The sequence below is a fragment of the Nelumbo lutea genome, chromosome 8, assembly GCF_056320005.1.
Source record: "Nelumbo lutea isolate HS-2025 chromosome 8, American lotus-T2T, whole genome shotgun sequence".
Lineage (NCBI taxonomy): Eukaryota > Viridiplantae > Streptophyta > Magnoliopsida > Proteales > Nelumbonaceae > Nelumbo > Nelumbo lutea.
Genome location: NC_142691.1, coordinates 18,588,443 through 18,605,832, shown reverse-complemented (window position 1 = coordinate 18,605,832; position 17,390 = coordinate 18,588,443). Strand labels below are relative to the sequence as shown.

The window sequence follows — 17,390 nt, the reverse complement described above, 5'->3', positions numbered from 1 at the left end:
ATCACCTTGCAGGTTGGTGTGATGATGATTGAAGCAGAACTCAAGTGTGACACAATTGCAAAGACACAGAAGTTTCAAGAAGCATGCTCATTTGAGGTATGAGGTGTTTGTGTTTGTTTCCAAAATCAAGTGTGGAGCATATCTTCCTTTTGCACAGATTTTCTTATTGTTCTGTATGGCAGCAAATACACACTAGCCATTAATCGCTATGAAATGTTTTTTCTTTTACTTTTTTGAGTGCCACCACTGTGAAATGCTGCATTCATGTAATATGGAATTCCTTGTTTTGGAGGCACTCAAATGACTGGGAGATAGAATCATTGTTGCAGCTGCTAACCAATTGGAAGGTCATCCATTGTCATGATAAAGGCCCTTTTCTAAACAATGTGTATAGGATAAAAACAAAACATATCTGATGCCTTTGCCATAGAGATTTTCTAGAAAGATGGACAAGTTAGAACATCTATTGGATTGAACAAGCTTAAACTTTGATGCAGATGGAAAGATGGATTAGCATATACTTCAGTAAATATGTAAAGGTTGTATGATATGAGATAACCAAACCATGATGAATAAATCTCTTTCTTGATTTCCTATGGTTTGATGAGTTCTGTCTGATCATTACTGCTAAAAAACAACAAAAAGGCATGTTGATGAAATCATGTAGAATCATGAAACCATAAAATTAATATTCCCCTCAAGAAGCATTTTGTGATAATATTTACCGATCAAAGTGAAACAGGCTTAGTTAAAGATATAAAAAAATAATTGAAATACTGCCGCAACTCATTCGGCATCTAAAATCAAAGAAATCCATAGGATCTCTAAAAGCATCGCACACCTGAATGATCATGTAAACCCTCAGATCCCATGAAGCCCATTGTGGATGCAGATGGAGGAGGAACTGGTTGTCTGACTACCAAATGCAAAGTGTGCCCATCTTCCACATCTAAATCAAATTAAGAAATCCAATGTTGAATTTTACCAAACTATCACACAGAGGATGACAAAAGTACAGCAGATTAGAGTAGAAAAGGCTCACTTATAATATATTTATAATACTTTGAAGGTCTACAGAAGTAATATCAAGAATCTGAAAAACTGACATCACAAATGTGCTGCACATGCAAAGGTTAATATGCTAAAAATAAAATGAGATAAAAAAAGTGGTGTCCATGGATATTTATTTTTGCTTTCTGGGACATAACCTACAGTTGATAGAAGTAATCATAGACAATCTAAGCCATGATATCAAAAAGGTCAGAAGGTACTTTCTTCATGAATTTGAATAACATTTTCCTTTATATCCAAGTTATTGTAATTCTGTATAAGACATTCCACATATGCAGTATTTGTATGCCAGCATTCAATATTTTTTACCAGCAACAGTAAAGTATAGTTGTATTAATGTAGCAAATTGAAATACTCTAAGCATCCCAAAACCAGGTTAATTATACAAGCATGATGAAGAGAATCAGTCTCACAAATTTCCCTCCCCCAGCCTGCCCTGCCCCTCAAGGCTATGTTGCATAGAATGGTACTAAGGTCCAAAATGAAGAAATGAAAATTAAGAAAAACAAGGGAGAAAAAATAAATTAATAAGAAAAGGATTCTCCAAGAATGTTTAAAGAAAAAAAGGCCAGAAATAGTCAAGATTAGAGTATGGTCCTGAGAGTTAAACAGCTTTAGCTTGATGCTTTCCATCAGTCCTAGCTTCTTAGGATTTTGGCATATTGGTAGGGTACAAAAATTTGATACAATAGCCTACTCAAAATATAAACCCTGCATTTAAATCATGGAAAAGGCTAACTGCACAAGAATGAGAGCTGCCAAGAGTGACAACATGCATTTGGAAAGTTTCAGGTGACAAAGTAAGTTATTAGCAATCCAATCCACATTAAAATACTTTCCGAAATACTAGTAAAAAATTAAAGATGATTTGAGGGCAGAAATGAATGTTTTAAAATGTGTACAACCTTGCAGTGGACTGCTTAAAATGGGAAGCAGACCCTTTTTGGGTAGGTCTGAACCGCAGAACTATGGCAGAAGACTGGTTTGCACAACTCAAACGAGCAAGCCAAATAAGAAAGCTAGAAAGAAAGAACTTAAACAAATTGATGCAATGCAGTTCTGAATGAAGAGGAAGTGAGGAACATTAGCTAAGCATATGTTACCATAACCAATAAAAAAACAGAAGAAACACAACCAATAAGAAAAAAGGAATAAGTAATGGAAGAGGATACGGTAAGCTGAAAGGAGTTGATCATCCTTCAAAACTTTTCCACGGCATATTAGGCGCTGTTGTTCTGATAATACACCAGTGACTGTTGCAATCTGTTCCTTCAACGCAGGAACAGGAACCTGCCGATCATCAAAAATTTGAGAACAAAAAATATTTATCCAATGCAAAGAGAAACAGGTTTTCTAGAAAGAAAATGGATGACCATCACACCATGACAAAATATATTTTTTTTTTTGGAAAAGGTAAAGTAATATTTATTAAGAAAAAGATACACATTGGAGGCTGAGATCAGTCCCAGAAATGGCTAACTGATCTAAAACAACAATTACATGAGCCATCAAGAAACAGAAAATAACACATCTGATACATTACAATTTCTAAATTCAGCAGTCACAAACAGCCATGAAACCAACTCGCCCACCAACTACTGAGATAGATCCTCCGGACTAAGAGACTTGTCATTAAATACCCTTCTATTCCTCTCAGTCCAGATACACCAGATAACCACAAATGGAATCAGTTTCCAGAGAACCTTCCTTTTCTTGCTCAAACCCTTAATCTGCCAACAGTTCAACAACTCTTTAACCGACCTCGGCATCACCCAGCTAATCTTCACAATGTTGAAGAGATGATTCCATAAATGAGCAGAAAACGGACAGTGGATACACAAATTATCAGTGGATTCAATACTGCAACCACATAAACTACAAGACAAGTCTGGGATCTGAATGCCTCTTCTCACCAGATTTTCCTTGGAAAGACCCTTATTTAGAGCCATGGTCCAAACAAGGAAGCATGCTTTTGTCGGCCTGTTTGGATTCCATATTTGCCGAGCTGGGAAATCAGACCCACCCCTCCTTCCAATCAAAGCAGCCAGGGATTTAACCGAAAATAGACCATCTGAATTCCACCTCCAAAACCACTTGTCCTCCAAATTATAATCCAGAGTGTGATTTTGGAGACATGACAGGAGATTTGCTGCCTCTTCCACCTCCCAATCAAAAAGATTTCTGCTGAAAGAGGGAATCCAAAGAACTGAACCATTCGAAATGCTATAACACTCAGCAACTGAGGCCTCTTGATGCACACTGAAATAAGAGCGGGAAGGACTCAGCAAGAGGAACATCTGAGAATCAAGGGTCCTTCCAGAATTTGGTCCTATTACCATTCCCCACCCATATTGAGACTCCATAGGTCTTCATAATCCCTTTCCAAAGGGAACTACCCCAGTTATGAGGAGGATCCCTAGTACTCCAGTTTACCCAACTCACACCATACTTACTAGCAATGAGAGATCTCCATTAAGTATCAAGCTCTACAGAAATATCCATATCCATTTACCGAGCCGAGCAGAGTTAAAATTTTTCAGCTTCCTTATGCCTAGCCCCCCCCCCCCCTCAGATTTGGGGAGGCAAACTTGCTCCCAACTCACCAAATGCACTTTTTTTTCCTCCTCCCAGCCTCTCCAAAGGAAATCCCTTTGAAGTTTTTCAATCTGATTTGCAACCTTCTTAGGAATATAAAACAGAGACAGGAAATAGGTAGGCAAATTGGAGAGAGTGCTCTTAATCAGAGTCAACCTCCCAAAAGAAAGATATTTCGCCTTCCAAGAAGCCAGCTTCCTTTCCAATCTCTCAATAACTGGGTCCCAAATTGCAGAGGAACCACCACTAACCCCTAGCGGGAGGCCCAATATTTAATTGGAAGGGAACCAATCTGACAAGCCAAAATATCTCAACATTCAGCTAAGTTAGAGACTTGGCCAACTGGGATGATCTGGCTCTTCTTCTAGTTTACTTTTAGCGCTGTAATCACTTCAAACCAAGATAGGGTTCCAAGGACAAGTTCCACCTGAGAGGGAGAGGCATCCACAAAACATAGAGTATCATCTGCAAATTGAAGAATGTTCACCTTCGCTCCCCCCGGCACCATAGCAAAACCAGCCCACTCTCCCGAGCCTGCAGCTTTAAGATACCATGACAAAATCTACATAGGCTTAGCTTAAATATGAGCTATATGGGGTCAATTACAAGAATCCTATTCCATCATTGTGAACCATCAAGACCCAAGTTTTCTGTGCAATCATAAGTCCTTAAGTCGTTTTTTATCAATTCAGACCACACTCTCTTTGATCCTCTCCTTACTCCATCAGAGCCTCCTACTTGAACCCTGCAGTCATTGATATTCATCCACATGATCTAAGTCAACTTTCCCTAATTTTGTCACTAATAGGAGCTACTCCTTGATCTTCTCTAATGTGTTAACTTCTGACTCTGCATGTGCATTTTTTGGGGGTGAGGGTATCTAAGTTCAAAAATGCTTGATCAATCTCCAATTGCTTACCATCAAGCCCCAAATAAGGGAGAAAAGCAATGTTAAGACTCAGAACGGACTAAAAAGCAGAACGCTTAACGGGTCACCATTTTCCCGGTTAACCAGGTAGTTAGCCTTTTTCTTATCAGAACGATTATCCCATTCAACTCATGAAAACTGTCATTTAACTGGTAGTGGAAAGGCTGTTGGTTCCCAATTTTCATGGTCTGACCATACCATCCATTCCAGTCCAAATCTTGCAACACTGGAGAAAAGTTCTTTCAGTTTCCATAGCCACTTCCCGATCCAGACAAAGTTTTAGTTGAAAAATCCAAGGCAAGAGACCATACATGCACATGAAATGCAAGATCACAAGAAACTATTACCCTGGTAAATCAGTTTTCCAGTCCAATTTGGTCCTGACCACACTTCCCCAAGGAAAGGTTGGTAGCGAGTGAATTAGCAGGCCTTGCGAGCCATCTAAACAAGATGTTTCACTCTAGCTGCCAGGGCCATCACCTCCATGAACAAGTATCCCAAACTAGAAGATGACGAGGACTACAATTCATATACCCACATAACAACCTGGGAATTCCCATAAACCTCATTATCTCCATGCCCAAGGAATGCAACAACCTGAATCCCCAGAGCAACAGTAATATACTAATATTCAATAATAATTATTTTTTCTTTTAACAAATCAGTAATAATATTAGATATGACTTGGTATAATTGAGAATTTCCAAATGTACTAACATGGACAAATAAAGAGAGATGGGAGGTAAAAAACCTTGCTAGAATGCTAGGTTTTGAGGTAGGAGATTGACCTTTACAGTATTTGGGACTACCTTGGTGGTGGTGGTGGGGGGGAGGGGGGGACCCAAATTCTGATAGCTTCCGACATCCATAGTGCAAAGGTTTACAAAGAGGCTTGCAAGGTGGAAAAGAAGTTATATTTCTTTAGGGGGTAGGATAACTCTAATAAAGTCAACCTTGACTAATTTGCCAGTCTACAACCTATCTACCTTTAGGATCCCCACCAAAGTGGCCAATCAACAAGAGAAACTAATGAGGGGCATTTTGTGGGACCCAAGATGTTAGGCACCACTTCAAGGGGATGCTACCTCCTGAGAAAAACAAAAGACAGAGAGAGAGAGAGAGAGACTGAGAGAGATTGCTTGAATGATTTCCCCCCTTCTTATTCCTCTTGACCTTTTATACTGTACATAAGTATTACATCAAGATCAAGACCCGGTAATTACATCCTTGTTCAACTGAATTTGCCGATGTGGCTCCTTTCTTTCTCCTTCTAGAATATACTTGTTGTATTATTGGTTTGGCTGCCAAACGGCATCACTAAAAATTCAGTGACCATAGTGTATATGGAAAGCCATTTTGTGAATGTCATGTATATGCATTTTCACTTGATGATAGCCCAATCAGAGATCCAATTTGGAGAAAATAGCCGCAGACTATAATTCATTTAGCAGTTCTTCAATGACTGGTATAGGAAAACAGTCCCTTACTGGTATAGGAAAACAGTCCCTTACCGCAGACTATAATTCGTCCCGTTTTTTGACGAGGAGCACCAGGGCTGAAAATGGGCTGGAACTCGGCCTGATAAATGTCTTTTGAATCAGCTCCCGAACATGCTTCACAATCTCAGTTTTCTGAGATGGGGAGTAGCGATAGGGCCTCATGTTTGTTGGGGCTGCCCCGGGTACCAGCTGGATGTGATGGTCATGTAGGCGATGAGGTGGCAAGGCCTGCAGTTCCTAGAAAACATCCTCAAATTCTGCTAATATTTTATGGAGTTGTGACTGCTTCTCCTCAGGTAAGTTTTCAGTTTGGGGTGATTGTAACATCAGCACAGTGGGCTCTAAGCCCATTCGCAGAATGATGTGATTCTGGCCTCGACTACAGCCCCTTGTGATTGTTCTCAGGCTCTGTTGTTGGAAGGGTGCTGGTTGAACCCCTTGTGAATGATAAATTTTATCCTCCGGGTGAAATCCATTGTCATGTGTTGCCAGTCACAAATGACTGAGCCCAGCTGTTTCAGCCACTATTCCCATCACGATGTCAGCCCCACTGGATTCTAATGGGTGCAGGTCAACTCTTACTACATAATCCTGAATTTGGATTGGTACTTCTTTGCAAATTCCTTCGCACTTGATGTGGTTCCCATCTTCCACATACACGTCAAATGGGGAGACATAATGGGCTTGCAGGCCCAACAGTTTGGTGAGGCTTATGGTGATGAAGTTATAAAACTCCCTATATTTTCCAATCTTTTTCTGCAGATAATATAAATTAAAATTTGCAATATGTTGTTCACTGTTCGGTTTCCTCCCTCCCTGGTGTGGGAGCATTTCCTGAAACCTCTGGACATCAGCTGGGTTATGCCAAGGTCGGTCAAGGAGCTGCTGTGCTGTTGGAAAATTGAAGGCTTAAACAAGAAAGGAAAATTAGTGTGGAAGACCATTCCTGCAGCTGCTTTGTGGTCCATTCGGGCTGAAAGGAATAATAGAATTTTTTATAATAGAGCTAAAAGTCTTGAAGAGTTGGTGCAGAGAACTGTGGGCAAGCTTATCTCTTGGGTGTCTGTTACTGAGGATTTTAAGCATCTGAATTTGTCTCATTTGTTTCGTTCTCAGTCTTGGTGGAGTCTGTAACCTGATTTGCTCCCAGGCCATCTTTTTGGCCTGGGTATTGTTGTATTTTCTCCTTCTTGATTGAATAAATTTACCTTACCTTTTCCCAAAAAAAAAAAAAAAAATGTTGCTTCCTGTTCTACATCCTTGGTACCAACACTCTCTTATTGGTCCCCTCCCTATGAAGGCTAAGTTAGGCTTAACTTTGATGGTTGTAGCTGCAGAAATCCAATGCATCAGGCATTGGGGGAGTTTTAGACACCATGATGGCAAATTAGCAGCTTTATATTGAGGACCTATTGCAGCTGGTAACTCTGTAAGAATAAAATTATTGGCAGCTCTTCAAGACTAAGAATAGGGAGGGACATCCACCTAAACTGACTGGTAGTAGAAAGTGAGTCAAGGACTATTCTTAGGAGTCTCAAGCAAGGGAGTAAGGGACCTTAGCAGTATAGACATTTTTTGAGGAAAAAACAAACACCTTGCTGGAGTATTGGAAGCTTCATTCCATCAAATTCATAGAGGAAGAAACTGTTTGGCAGATGGGATAGCTAAACAGAAGGCTAACAGATCTAAAGTGTACTTGGGGATTATCCCAATCCAAGGTGGGATGTACAAAATGCAAATCCTAAGTTTAGTGAACTGAGAAATCCAAACTAGATTGTACTGTGCATATTACTCGATTCTTTTAATAATGTAGAGAGACTGGGCCGAATGGGCCCTAGTATCTATTCTTTTATTCTTATAGTGTGTTATTTATTTGTTTGTTAATGGGCCTGTCTTAGTGGGCCTGTTATTTCTTTTGTATAAGCTTACTTTAAGTTTCTGCTTAGCTGGCCGCCCACTTAAGGGCATACTTGTAATTAGCTTAATGAATGAAGACTAACAAAAGGATTAGAGAGGGGAGAGAGGAGATTATCGAACTCTTCTTCTTTCTTTTTTTTTTTTTTGATAAATATCGAACTCTTCTTCTTCTTCCTCTTCTTTTCTCCATCTTCTTCCTTTGTACTGCTGTCCACTACTTTTCTTCTACTTTTCTCTCTAATTTTAATCAAGTTTATATCAGTTTAGATGACTGATTCACTTCTTGGTATCAGAGTAGGTTTCTTTCTTCCCTATTTTTTCTTTTTCTCTTTTCCCATACACCCTCCGGTTAGGAGAGTGTATGGAGAGATAGGTTCTCTATAGTTCAGAGGATCTTTTGCCTAGTTGGTAAAGAGTTTGGAGAGTTGAAGTCTGACCAAAAACAGCCAAGAAGTGATGCTGTATTTTTTTCTGCCCAAAACCCTAGCTGATTAGAGAGTTCCGAAGTTACAGGTAAAGAAGAAGCTTTTGGTGTGGCGCTCAGTGCTTGGGAGGTGTCTTTTGACTTCTAAAAGAGGGAGGTTCAGTTCTGGAAGAGATAGGGAAGCTCTAGTAGGAGCAGCTGCATCTTCTCCCTAGTTTTCAAACATTTGGGTACTGTTTTGACTTCAAATAAGTTTATAAAGACTAAAACCCTAGTTTTTTTATTTTCATTTGATCAATGGAGCAACACGGAAGTGAGTTCAAGCAGATGCTAGTATCCAGGCTTGGCTCGGTGGATTCCATTTTAACTGGTGTGACGACAATTAAGTTAGATGGAACCAATTATCTTGCTTGGGCATAGTCTATACGGATTTATGTCTGTAGTAGAGATAAATTAGGGTATCTCATAGGCAATAAGGTGAAACCCAAAGAGACAAACCTTGCATTTGAGAAATGGATGCAGGAGAACCATATAGTAATAGGATGGTTGGTCAACTCTATGCAGCCCCATATAAGTCAGCATTATCTTTGGACATCTTTAGCCAAGGAGATCTAGGATAGTGTCACAGAAACCTATTCACAGAAGTTGAATGTGGCAAGAGCCTACAAGCTAAAAAGTGATGTGAAAAACTTAAGACAAGGGGGAGAAGAGTGTGGCAATTTACTACTCTATGCTGAAATCACTATGGCAGGAAATTGATGTTATGGAGACAGTTGTATGCAAGGTTCAAAATATCGATACGCCTGATACGCTGGTAGGGGCATATCGAGCGAATCGATACACATTTTGGTTGTTTTTTTTTCGCAACCGGTTCAGGGGGGGCAATTTAGGTCTCCTCTACCCCCTGAACTAGTCAGATCTCCGATACACCCACTATAGGGGCATATTGGAGGGGTCCCGGAACGATACGTATCGACCGATACGGGCCGATACGTGTTGATACTTTGAACCTTGGTTCAAAGTATGCAAGGTTCAAAAGTATGGAGACAGTTGTATGCAAGGTTCAAAATATCGATACGTCTGATACACCGGTAAGGGCGTATCGAGCGAATCGATACACATTTTGGTTGCTTTTTTTTTCGCAACCGGTTCACGGGGCCGGTTTAGGCCTCTACCACCTGAACCGGTCAGACCTCCGATACACCCACAATAATGGTATATCGGAGGGGTTCCAGAATGATAGGTATCAGCCGATACGGGCCAATACGTGTTGATACTTTGAACCTTGGTTGTATGGAAGAGTGCAAAGGATTTAGAGACATTTAGGAAGTTGGTGGAACGAAATAGGGTGTTTGAGTTTCTTACAAGACTCAACCCCGAGTTTGACATTATTCGGTAGAATATTCTGGCCAAGGATGAGGTAACTCTTGCCCAGGCATATGCTATGGTAAGCAGTGAAGAGAGTAGGCAGCAGGCTCAGTTATAGAGTCCACCTACTAGGTGTGCACTTGGGCGGGCCCAACCCGAGCCCAAGCAGGCCCAACTTGGAATTTTACACAGGTTTGGCTTGGATTTTCAATCCTCAAGCTGGGCTCGAGCCCAAGAAGTCGGACTTTTTTATTTTTCAGGCTGGGCTCGGGCCTAGCGCTTAGGTAGCCCGAACCCGGCCCAATTATATGCATTTATACATACATATATATGTTTATGTGTGTATGTAAATGTTGCATACATATTTACATACATAAATATGTGTATATATATTTGTATAAATACATTTGTATATGTATAATTTTAGTGGGTTCATTGACCAACCCGAGCCCGTCCCGGGCCCGAGCCCAATCCAAATATGCATCAAATTACAGGGTGGGATGGGCTCAGGTTGGGAAAATTGGGCTTGACCTCAGGCTCGGGCTCGGGCCTTAAGCCCAAATTTTAGGGTCGGACCTAGGTTGATCATAAACCCGGCCCAACCCACCCGACTTGAACCCCTACCACCTACAAAACACTTTGCACATGCTGGAATAAAGGAGAAGGGTCCAACTGAGAAGAAAGAGCTGATATGTGAATACTGCAAGAAACCAAGGCATACTAAGGGCACTTGCTGGAAACTTCATCTAGATCTTCTACCAAACAGGTTTAAGAATAACAACAATTTTAAGACTGGTCAAACAAAAAAGCCTAAGATTGCTAATGTTGCCATAGTACCCGAAAGAGGGAATAAGGAGAGCGAAGAAAGTCAACCATGGAACAATTGGCAGCAATGAAGGCAGATTTTGAAAAGTATGGAAGGTTGTTAAATCACTTGGAAGTCATTGTCTCTACATCCCACTCTTCAGGCAACACATCATCATCATCCGTGTTTGCTCACTCAAGTATTTGTGCTTCTACAAACCATGCTTTTGTTTCAGGTAATCATAAAATCCCTTGGATCAATGATTCGGATGCATCAGACTATATGACCAACTTGTCTAACCTCTTTTGTTCATATCACCTTCTCTCTGGTAAAGAGAAAATACCTCTTGTAGATAGGTCTCTTGCTCCCATCTCTGGCAAGGGTGACATCAAGACCTCTGACACCCTTATTTTATCCTCTATTCTTCATGTCCCCAAACTTAATACAAATCTTTTATCTGTTAGCAGCTTAACTAAATGCATGAACTATAGCATAACCTTCTTTCCTACTCATTGTGTTTTTCAGGACCTGAAATCTCGAAGGATGATTGGGAGTGGTCCTGAGGCGAATGGAATATACTTGTTCGACACACCTAAGAGGATCTTTGGACCACCTCATGGAGTAGCCTTGGAGTCAATTTTGTCAGAGTTCATTGATAGAGTCATGTTATGTCATTCTCGGTTTGGCCATTTGTCTTTTTTTGCTTTGAGTCATTTGTTTCCAAATATGTTTAAGAGAGTATCTCTATCAAGTCTTCATTGTAAGTCTTGTGAATTTGCAAAGCACTGTAAACAATCTTATTCAATAAGCAATAAAAGATCCATTTCTCCTTTTCATATTGTGCACTCTGATGTGTGGGGGTCATATCATTTGCCTATTATGGGGGGTTACAAGTACTTTATCCTTTTTATTGATGATTATTCTCATTATACTAGGATTTATCTCATGAGATCTTGGGATGAAGTACCAACTATTGTGCAAAAATTTCATGAACTTATCCTTACCCAGTTTAACACCCGAATCAAAATTTTCATTCTGATAATGCTAAGGAGTATTTTGAGAAGAACTTCTCATCCTATCTTGAACCTTTTTGGGTTATTCATCAAAGTTCTTGTTCCTACGCTACACAGCAGAATGGAGTGGCAGAAAGGGAGAACCGTCATGTGGTTGAGGTTGCCAAATCCCTCCTTTTTGCATCCCATGTTCCTATTAAATTTTGGGGAGATGTTGTCCTTACTACTACCTTTTTTATTAACCATATGCCTTCCCAGGTTTTGGGCTTCAAAACCCCTTTTAGCCTTCTCTTTCCGGATGAGGATCTCTTTTCTCTTCCTCTCCATGTTTTTGGGTGCACCTGCTATTTACATGTTCACAGCCACCAAGGCACAAATTTGAACCTAAGGCTCGTAAGTGTGTTTTTCTAGGATATGCCTCCACACAGAAGGGATATTGCTATTTTGATCCGGTCAATGGCACCCGTTTTGTCTATAGGGATGTCACATTTGCTGAGTCTACTCCTTTCTTTAGTATTCCTCCTCAAGGGGAGCAATTTGAGGAGCCCTTTGCTATGTCTCCAGTAGTTCATCTTCTTGTTCCTTTTGAGTCATCTGCTGAGTTGTCCTCTTCTCCCACTGTGACTACCTCGAGGATTCCTGCTCCTCCTCCTCCTCCTCCACCACCTCATCCTATAATTCCCTCACACCCTGTTCTCCAAAGGTGGTACCAAAGACACAGATTCAGGCATGGGCAAGTTGTTTCCACTCCTGTAGAAGAGCCTCTTGCTTCTCCCATCATTACTAAGGTAACAGGTCAGCCTTCCTCTGACCCATTTACTTCCTTCCCAAACCTTGATCTTCCTATTGCTCTTTGCAAAGGCAAGAGGAAGTGTACAACCCATTATATCTCTAAACACCTATCCTATAGCCTTCTATCCCCTTCCTACTACTCTTTTCTTGCTTCTAATTCTTCACATGTGATACTCAAGTCTGTACCAGAAGCCCTACCTAAACCTGAATGGAAGGATACTATGATGGCTGAATTGGATGCTTTGCATAAGAACTATACCTAGGATATTGTGGATATTCCAGAAGGGAAGGAATCAATGGGTTGTAAATGGGTATTTACCATTAAATATCATTTTGATGGCTCTATTAAGAGGTTTAAGGCCAAATTGGCTGCTAAAGGCTACACTCAGATGTATGGTATTGATTATCTTGAGAATTTTGCTCCTGTGGCTAAGATGACCACAGTCCGGGTTTTGTTGTCCCTGGCTACTACTTTTGATTGGCCTCTCCCCCAATTTGATGTTAATATGTCTTTACTTTCGAGAGTGTATGGAAAGGAAATGCAAGGGAAGGTGTGTAAACTGCAGAAATCCATTTATGGTCTCAAACAATCCCTTCGGGCCTGGTTTGAAAGATTCAGGGCTGCTCTTGTCTCATTTGGTTACAAACAAACTCAATCTGACAATACCTTATTCTTGAAAAGAAGTAACTCTTTGGTAACTTTTCTGATTGTTTATGTTGATGACATTGTGGTCATGGGTAACGACACCCAGGAGGTCAGTAAACTCAAAAAGTTTCTTAACTCTGAATTTGAGATCAAGGGTTTAAGAGATCTCAGGTATTTCTTGGGAATTGAAATTACTAGATCTAAGGATGGTATTTTCATTTCTCAATGCAAGTATGTTCTTGACCTCCTTGCAGAGACTGGTAAACTTGGTGCTAAACCAGCCTCCACCCCTATCGATCCCAATCATAAGCTTTCTGCTACAGACGGTGAACTTTTATCTGATAGGGGAGTGTTTTAGAGACTACTTGAGAACTTTTATCTGATAGGGGAGTGTTACATCGGATATTTCCTATGCAGAGTGTTATTAGTCAGTTTATACATTCTCTCAGAGATACACATTTAGCTACAACAGAAATAGTTCTGTGTTACTTGAAAGGTACTCTAGGGAAAGGTATTCTATTTGTCAAACATGGACACATGAAGCTGGAGGCATACACTAATGCTAATTGGGTCGGATGTATTGATGATTGGAGATCCACCTCGGGATATTGTGCTTTCATCGTAGGGAACATTGTTTCATGGAGGAGTAAGAAACAGTCTGTAGTTGTCAAATCCTTTGCTGAAGCAAAATCCAGGGTAATGGCACATGGTGTGTCAGAATTACTATAGATGTAATCACTTTTAAAAGAATTGAGAGTTGACTATGAAAAGCCAATGATGCTCTACCATGACAACCAGGCAGCTATCAACATTGCACATAATCCTGTTCAACATGATAGAACTAAGCACATTGAGGTTGATAGACATTTTATACGGGAAAGAGTTTCCTTAAGAGAAGTTTGCTTGCCATTTATTGCTTCAGAATAACAGTTGGCTAATGTTTTGACCAAGGGAGTTCCAAGAGGGAAGCTGACACACTATATAAGCAAGCTGGGCATGATTAACATCTATGCTAAGTTTGAGGGGGAGTGTAGAGAGACTAGGCTGAATGGGCCCTAATATCTATTCTTTTATTCTTGCAGTGTGTTATTTATTTGTTTGTTAATGGGCCTGTCTTAGTGGGCCTATTATTTCTTTTGTATAAGCTTACTTTAATTTTCTACTTAGCTGGTCGCCCACTTAAGGGCATACTTGTAATTAGCTTAATGAATGAAGATTAACAAAAGGAATAGAGAGGAAGAGAGGAGATTATTGAACTCTTCTTCTTCCTCTTCTTTTCTCCATATTCTTCCTTTGTACTACTGTCCACTGCTTTTCTCTCTAATATTAATCAAGTTTTTTATATCAGTTTTAGAGGACTGATTCACTTCTAATAAATTAATAAAGTTTTTGTTAATGATAAAAAATATATGTGTAATCCTAATGTACAACAAAGAAAGGATCATATATAAAGAAGGAATAAATGGCACTCACATCATTAAGAAAGAAGTAATAAAAAATCAGAACCACCAAAAACATATTAAGACCAATGATTAATTAGATTAACAACCAAAAAAACTAATGGTATTACACATTTATTCACTCTCAAAGTGTACGTCTGAGAATCCAAAGTTTTTATCTTTATCTCCACGGTAGCCTCAGAACATTCAGCCTCAGCGCCCCCAGAAATCAATACTTCATTGGCATCATTGGTCCCCATCCTCTTCAGAACGTCACTTTGCACCTATAAGGGACCCGACAGTGAAAAACAGCATCAGAATAAGAAGCATTGCATCACAATAATCAATTCTACGGAAAATTGGGAACAGAAATACTATCTCTGCATATTGTTCTTTTTCATTTTTGATAAGTCTATCTCTACATATTGTTACTATTAGTTCAAAAGACCATCAAGTGGTCACTCAGAATACTACATCCCAAATTCTAAAAACAATCTCGAGAAGCCAGATGGGTATTGAAAACATTGCAATCTGACAGACTATTCTTTATAGTGCCACTATTTTCAGGGAAGATATGTTACTTCCGACAATTCTGACAGAGCAGAGAGGAATAACCTACAAAATGTTAAGAGTGTTTGACCAAAACAATCAAAAGTTTAGGGCTGCAAATGGTCTGTTTGTTTGAATTAAAATTCAATCCAGTTAAGGATGGCACTATAAAGAGCTGCCACTTGGACAGTTGATGGAGCAAATGCAGATTTTTTTTTTATAGAAAAGATATCACATTTCCATTAAATCAGAAAGAAATTACAAGAACAGTCCACCACTACCTTGATGGACAGTTGATGCTGCCTCTTCAAACATGGAACACATAAAACACATAATCTAAAGCAAAAGTACATGACTACTGATACAAATTTACAGTTGAGCCCAAAATAGTGTTTCCCTATTTGTCCCTTGTTTTGCCAATCTATCAACAAAGGCATTAGCTGATCTCCTCACCCACTGTACAGTAACAGACATGTTCCTTGTCAACCATTTGTAGTTCTTTAGCTCATTCTCGTAACCCCACACGACATCCTCCGGATTATTTAACCACTCCACCACTACCTTGAGTCCCCTTCAATCAGCAACTGCTTCACAACCAAGTCTTTTGCAAGGAGGACCCCTTGTATGGCAACGAGCAATTCTGCCTTTAACAGAATTCCCAACGCCCAATGGTCCAGAGTAGAGGAGGATAACCTCTCCAGCCTCATTTCTCAAAACACCTCCCAACCCAGATGGCCCTGGGTTGCCCAGGCTACTCCCATCAAAATTCAGCTTCAAAAAACCTTGAGGAGGGTAGGCCCAGTTTGTAGAAACCCTTTCCTTTGAAGATGAACAGTTTGCTACTGCTAACTAGTTCCTCCATAAATCATTAAAAGAGAATTGGTGAAACAGTTCCATAGTCTTTAACCAATGTATTGCCCTATTCATAGTGAGTCCTTCAAAGGACAAAACATCAATAGGAAGGACAGGAGAGTTTAGATTTGAGAGAATTCAAGTCACTTTTATGTGAAATCTTTCTATAATCAGATGGCAAGGCAAGAAGGTAGCAAAAGTCCCTACTAACGTGATATAGAACAAATCTGTGCCCTCCAAAGTAGCTTTCTATCTTTGGGAGGCCTATTTAAAAAATATACTAACATGGGATAATCTGATGAAGAGAGGGATGCAGGTGGATAGAGCTGATTGTGAACTGTGTGCAGAGATTATGGAACCGGCTGATCATATTTTGCTAAATTGTAAATTTCCAACTCAATATGGTCCAAGATTTTGAAGATTTTGCTGTAGATGGATGTTTTCCTGCAACAATTCCAGGCTTCTTGAGGGGGTGGAGGATAGAAGGCTAAAATAGAAGAAGAATAGTCATCTGGAACAAGTACCTGCTGTCTTTTGGATGATTTGGCAAGAAAGGAACAATACAATTTTTCAAAGGTTCAGCTGAAGTAGTATGCTCAAAGATAGTTGGAAAATTGTATTCATGGATTGGTATACAAAAACTATTTAAAGGAAAAGATTACAAGTCTTTTTGTTATTTTTATATGAAAATCTTTTTGTTAACTGTCAGGATTGAGGGTTTAGGGAACATGGATGTATCCTTTGTAAATTCCCTTTGTACAGCCTACTATAGGGGCTCCTTTTTGCTTTAATGAAACTCATAAATTACCTTCTCTCACTTTCAAAAAAAAAAAAAAGGATCTAAGTATATCTAATTCAATCCAATCCATTTGCAACACTACAAAACCTGCGATGCAAATTAAAGTTGTCAAAATTTTAGAACCATCCTCCTAAACAAGCATAACATAATGACGAATTAACTTCCACATGGAAAAAGTTTGGTAGTTGAGTTATTTAGAGAAGAGGCCCACATGAGCAAGGAGTGCTCCACATGGCAGTTCCCCCCAGGCCATCATCCTCTAGTAATAGGAAATTGCAGCTAAGCCCTTGCCACGTATCTCTCCCCCCCCCAGCATTCTAATTTTATATTTTCATTATTTACCATAATCAAATAATTAGCACTTACATAAAATAATCATATAAAGTGCTTCATCTTGTTCCGATTTAAAAACAAAAAATGGAACAAGCAGAAGCACAGCCTATCATTTCTTCTAGGTTTTTCTTTTCCCTAATAAAATCTGAATGCTTATAAGCAATTGAGGAAGTGAACAGAGCAGAAGAGAAGAAGACAATTTCTATGGAAGAAAAATTCAGAAGGACAAGGCGAAACTGGATTTCAATAAGGTTTGCTACCAAGAAGAAATCAAATGGAGATAAAAATCCAGATGCCTATGGCTGAAACAGAGGGATAAAAACACAATTTTCTTTCACAAAATGGCTAATGGGAGAAGAA

At 39.6% G+C, this 17,390-nt stretch overlaps 1 protein-coding gene across 6 annotated transcripts in view; it reads right to left on the bottom strand.

Annotated features, from left to right (window-relative positions):
- Positions 1-17,390, bottom strand: part of LOC148843123 (ubiquitin-like domain-containing protein CIP73) — a 71,868-nt gene that overhangs the window by 29,688 nt on the left and 24,790 nt on the right. For 4 of the 6 annotated variants that reach the window (XR_016103237.1, XM_088957596.1, XM_088957597.1 and 1 more), the window contains exons 2-4: positions 14,629-14,781; positions 2,244-2,361; positions 842-949 (exon numbers count right to left, since the gene is read on the bottom strand). Coding sequence is in view for 5 of the 6 variants with exons in the window: in XM_088957596.1 (XP_088813722.1) it covers positions 842-949; positions 2,244-2,361; positions 14,629-14,757 (355 nt within the window). In the remaining variant the exon portion in view is untranslated. Of the gene's footprint in view, positions 1-564; positions 638-841; positions 950-2,243; positions 2,362-14,628; positions 14,782-17,390 lie in introns of those variants that run through there. The other 2 variants (XM_088957598.1, XM_088957599.1) reach the window with 1 other exon arrangement.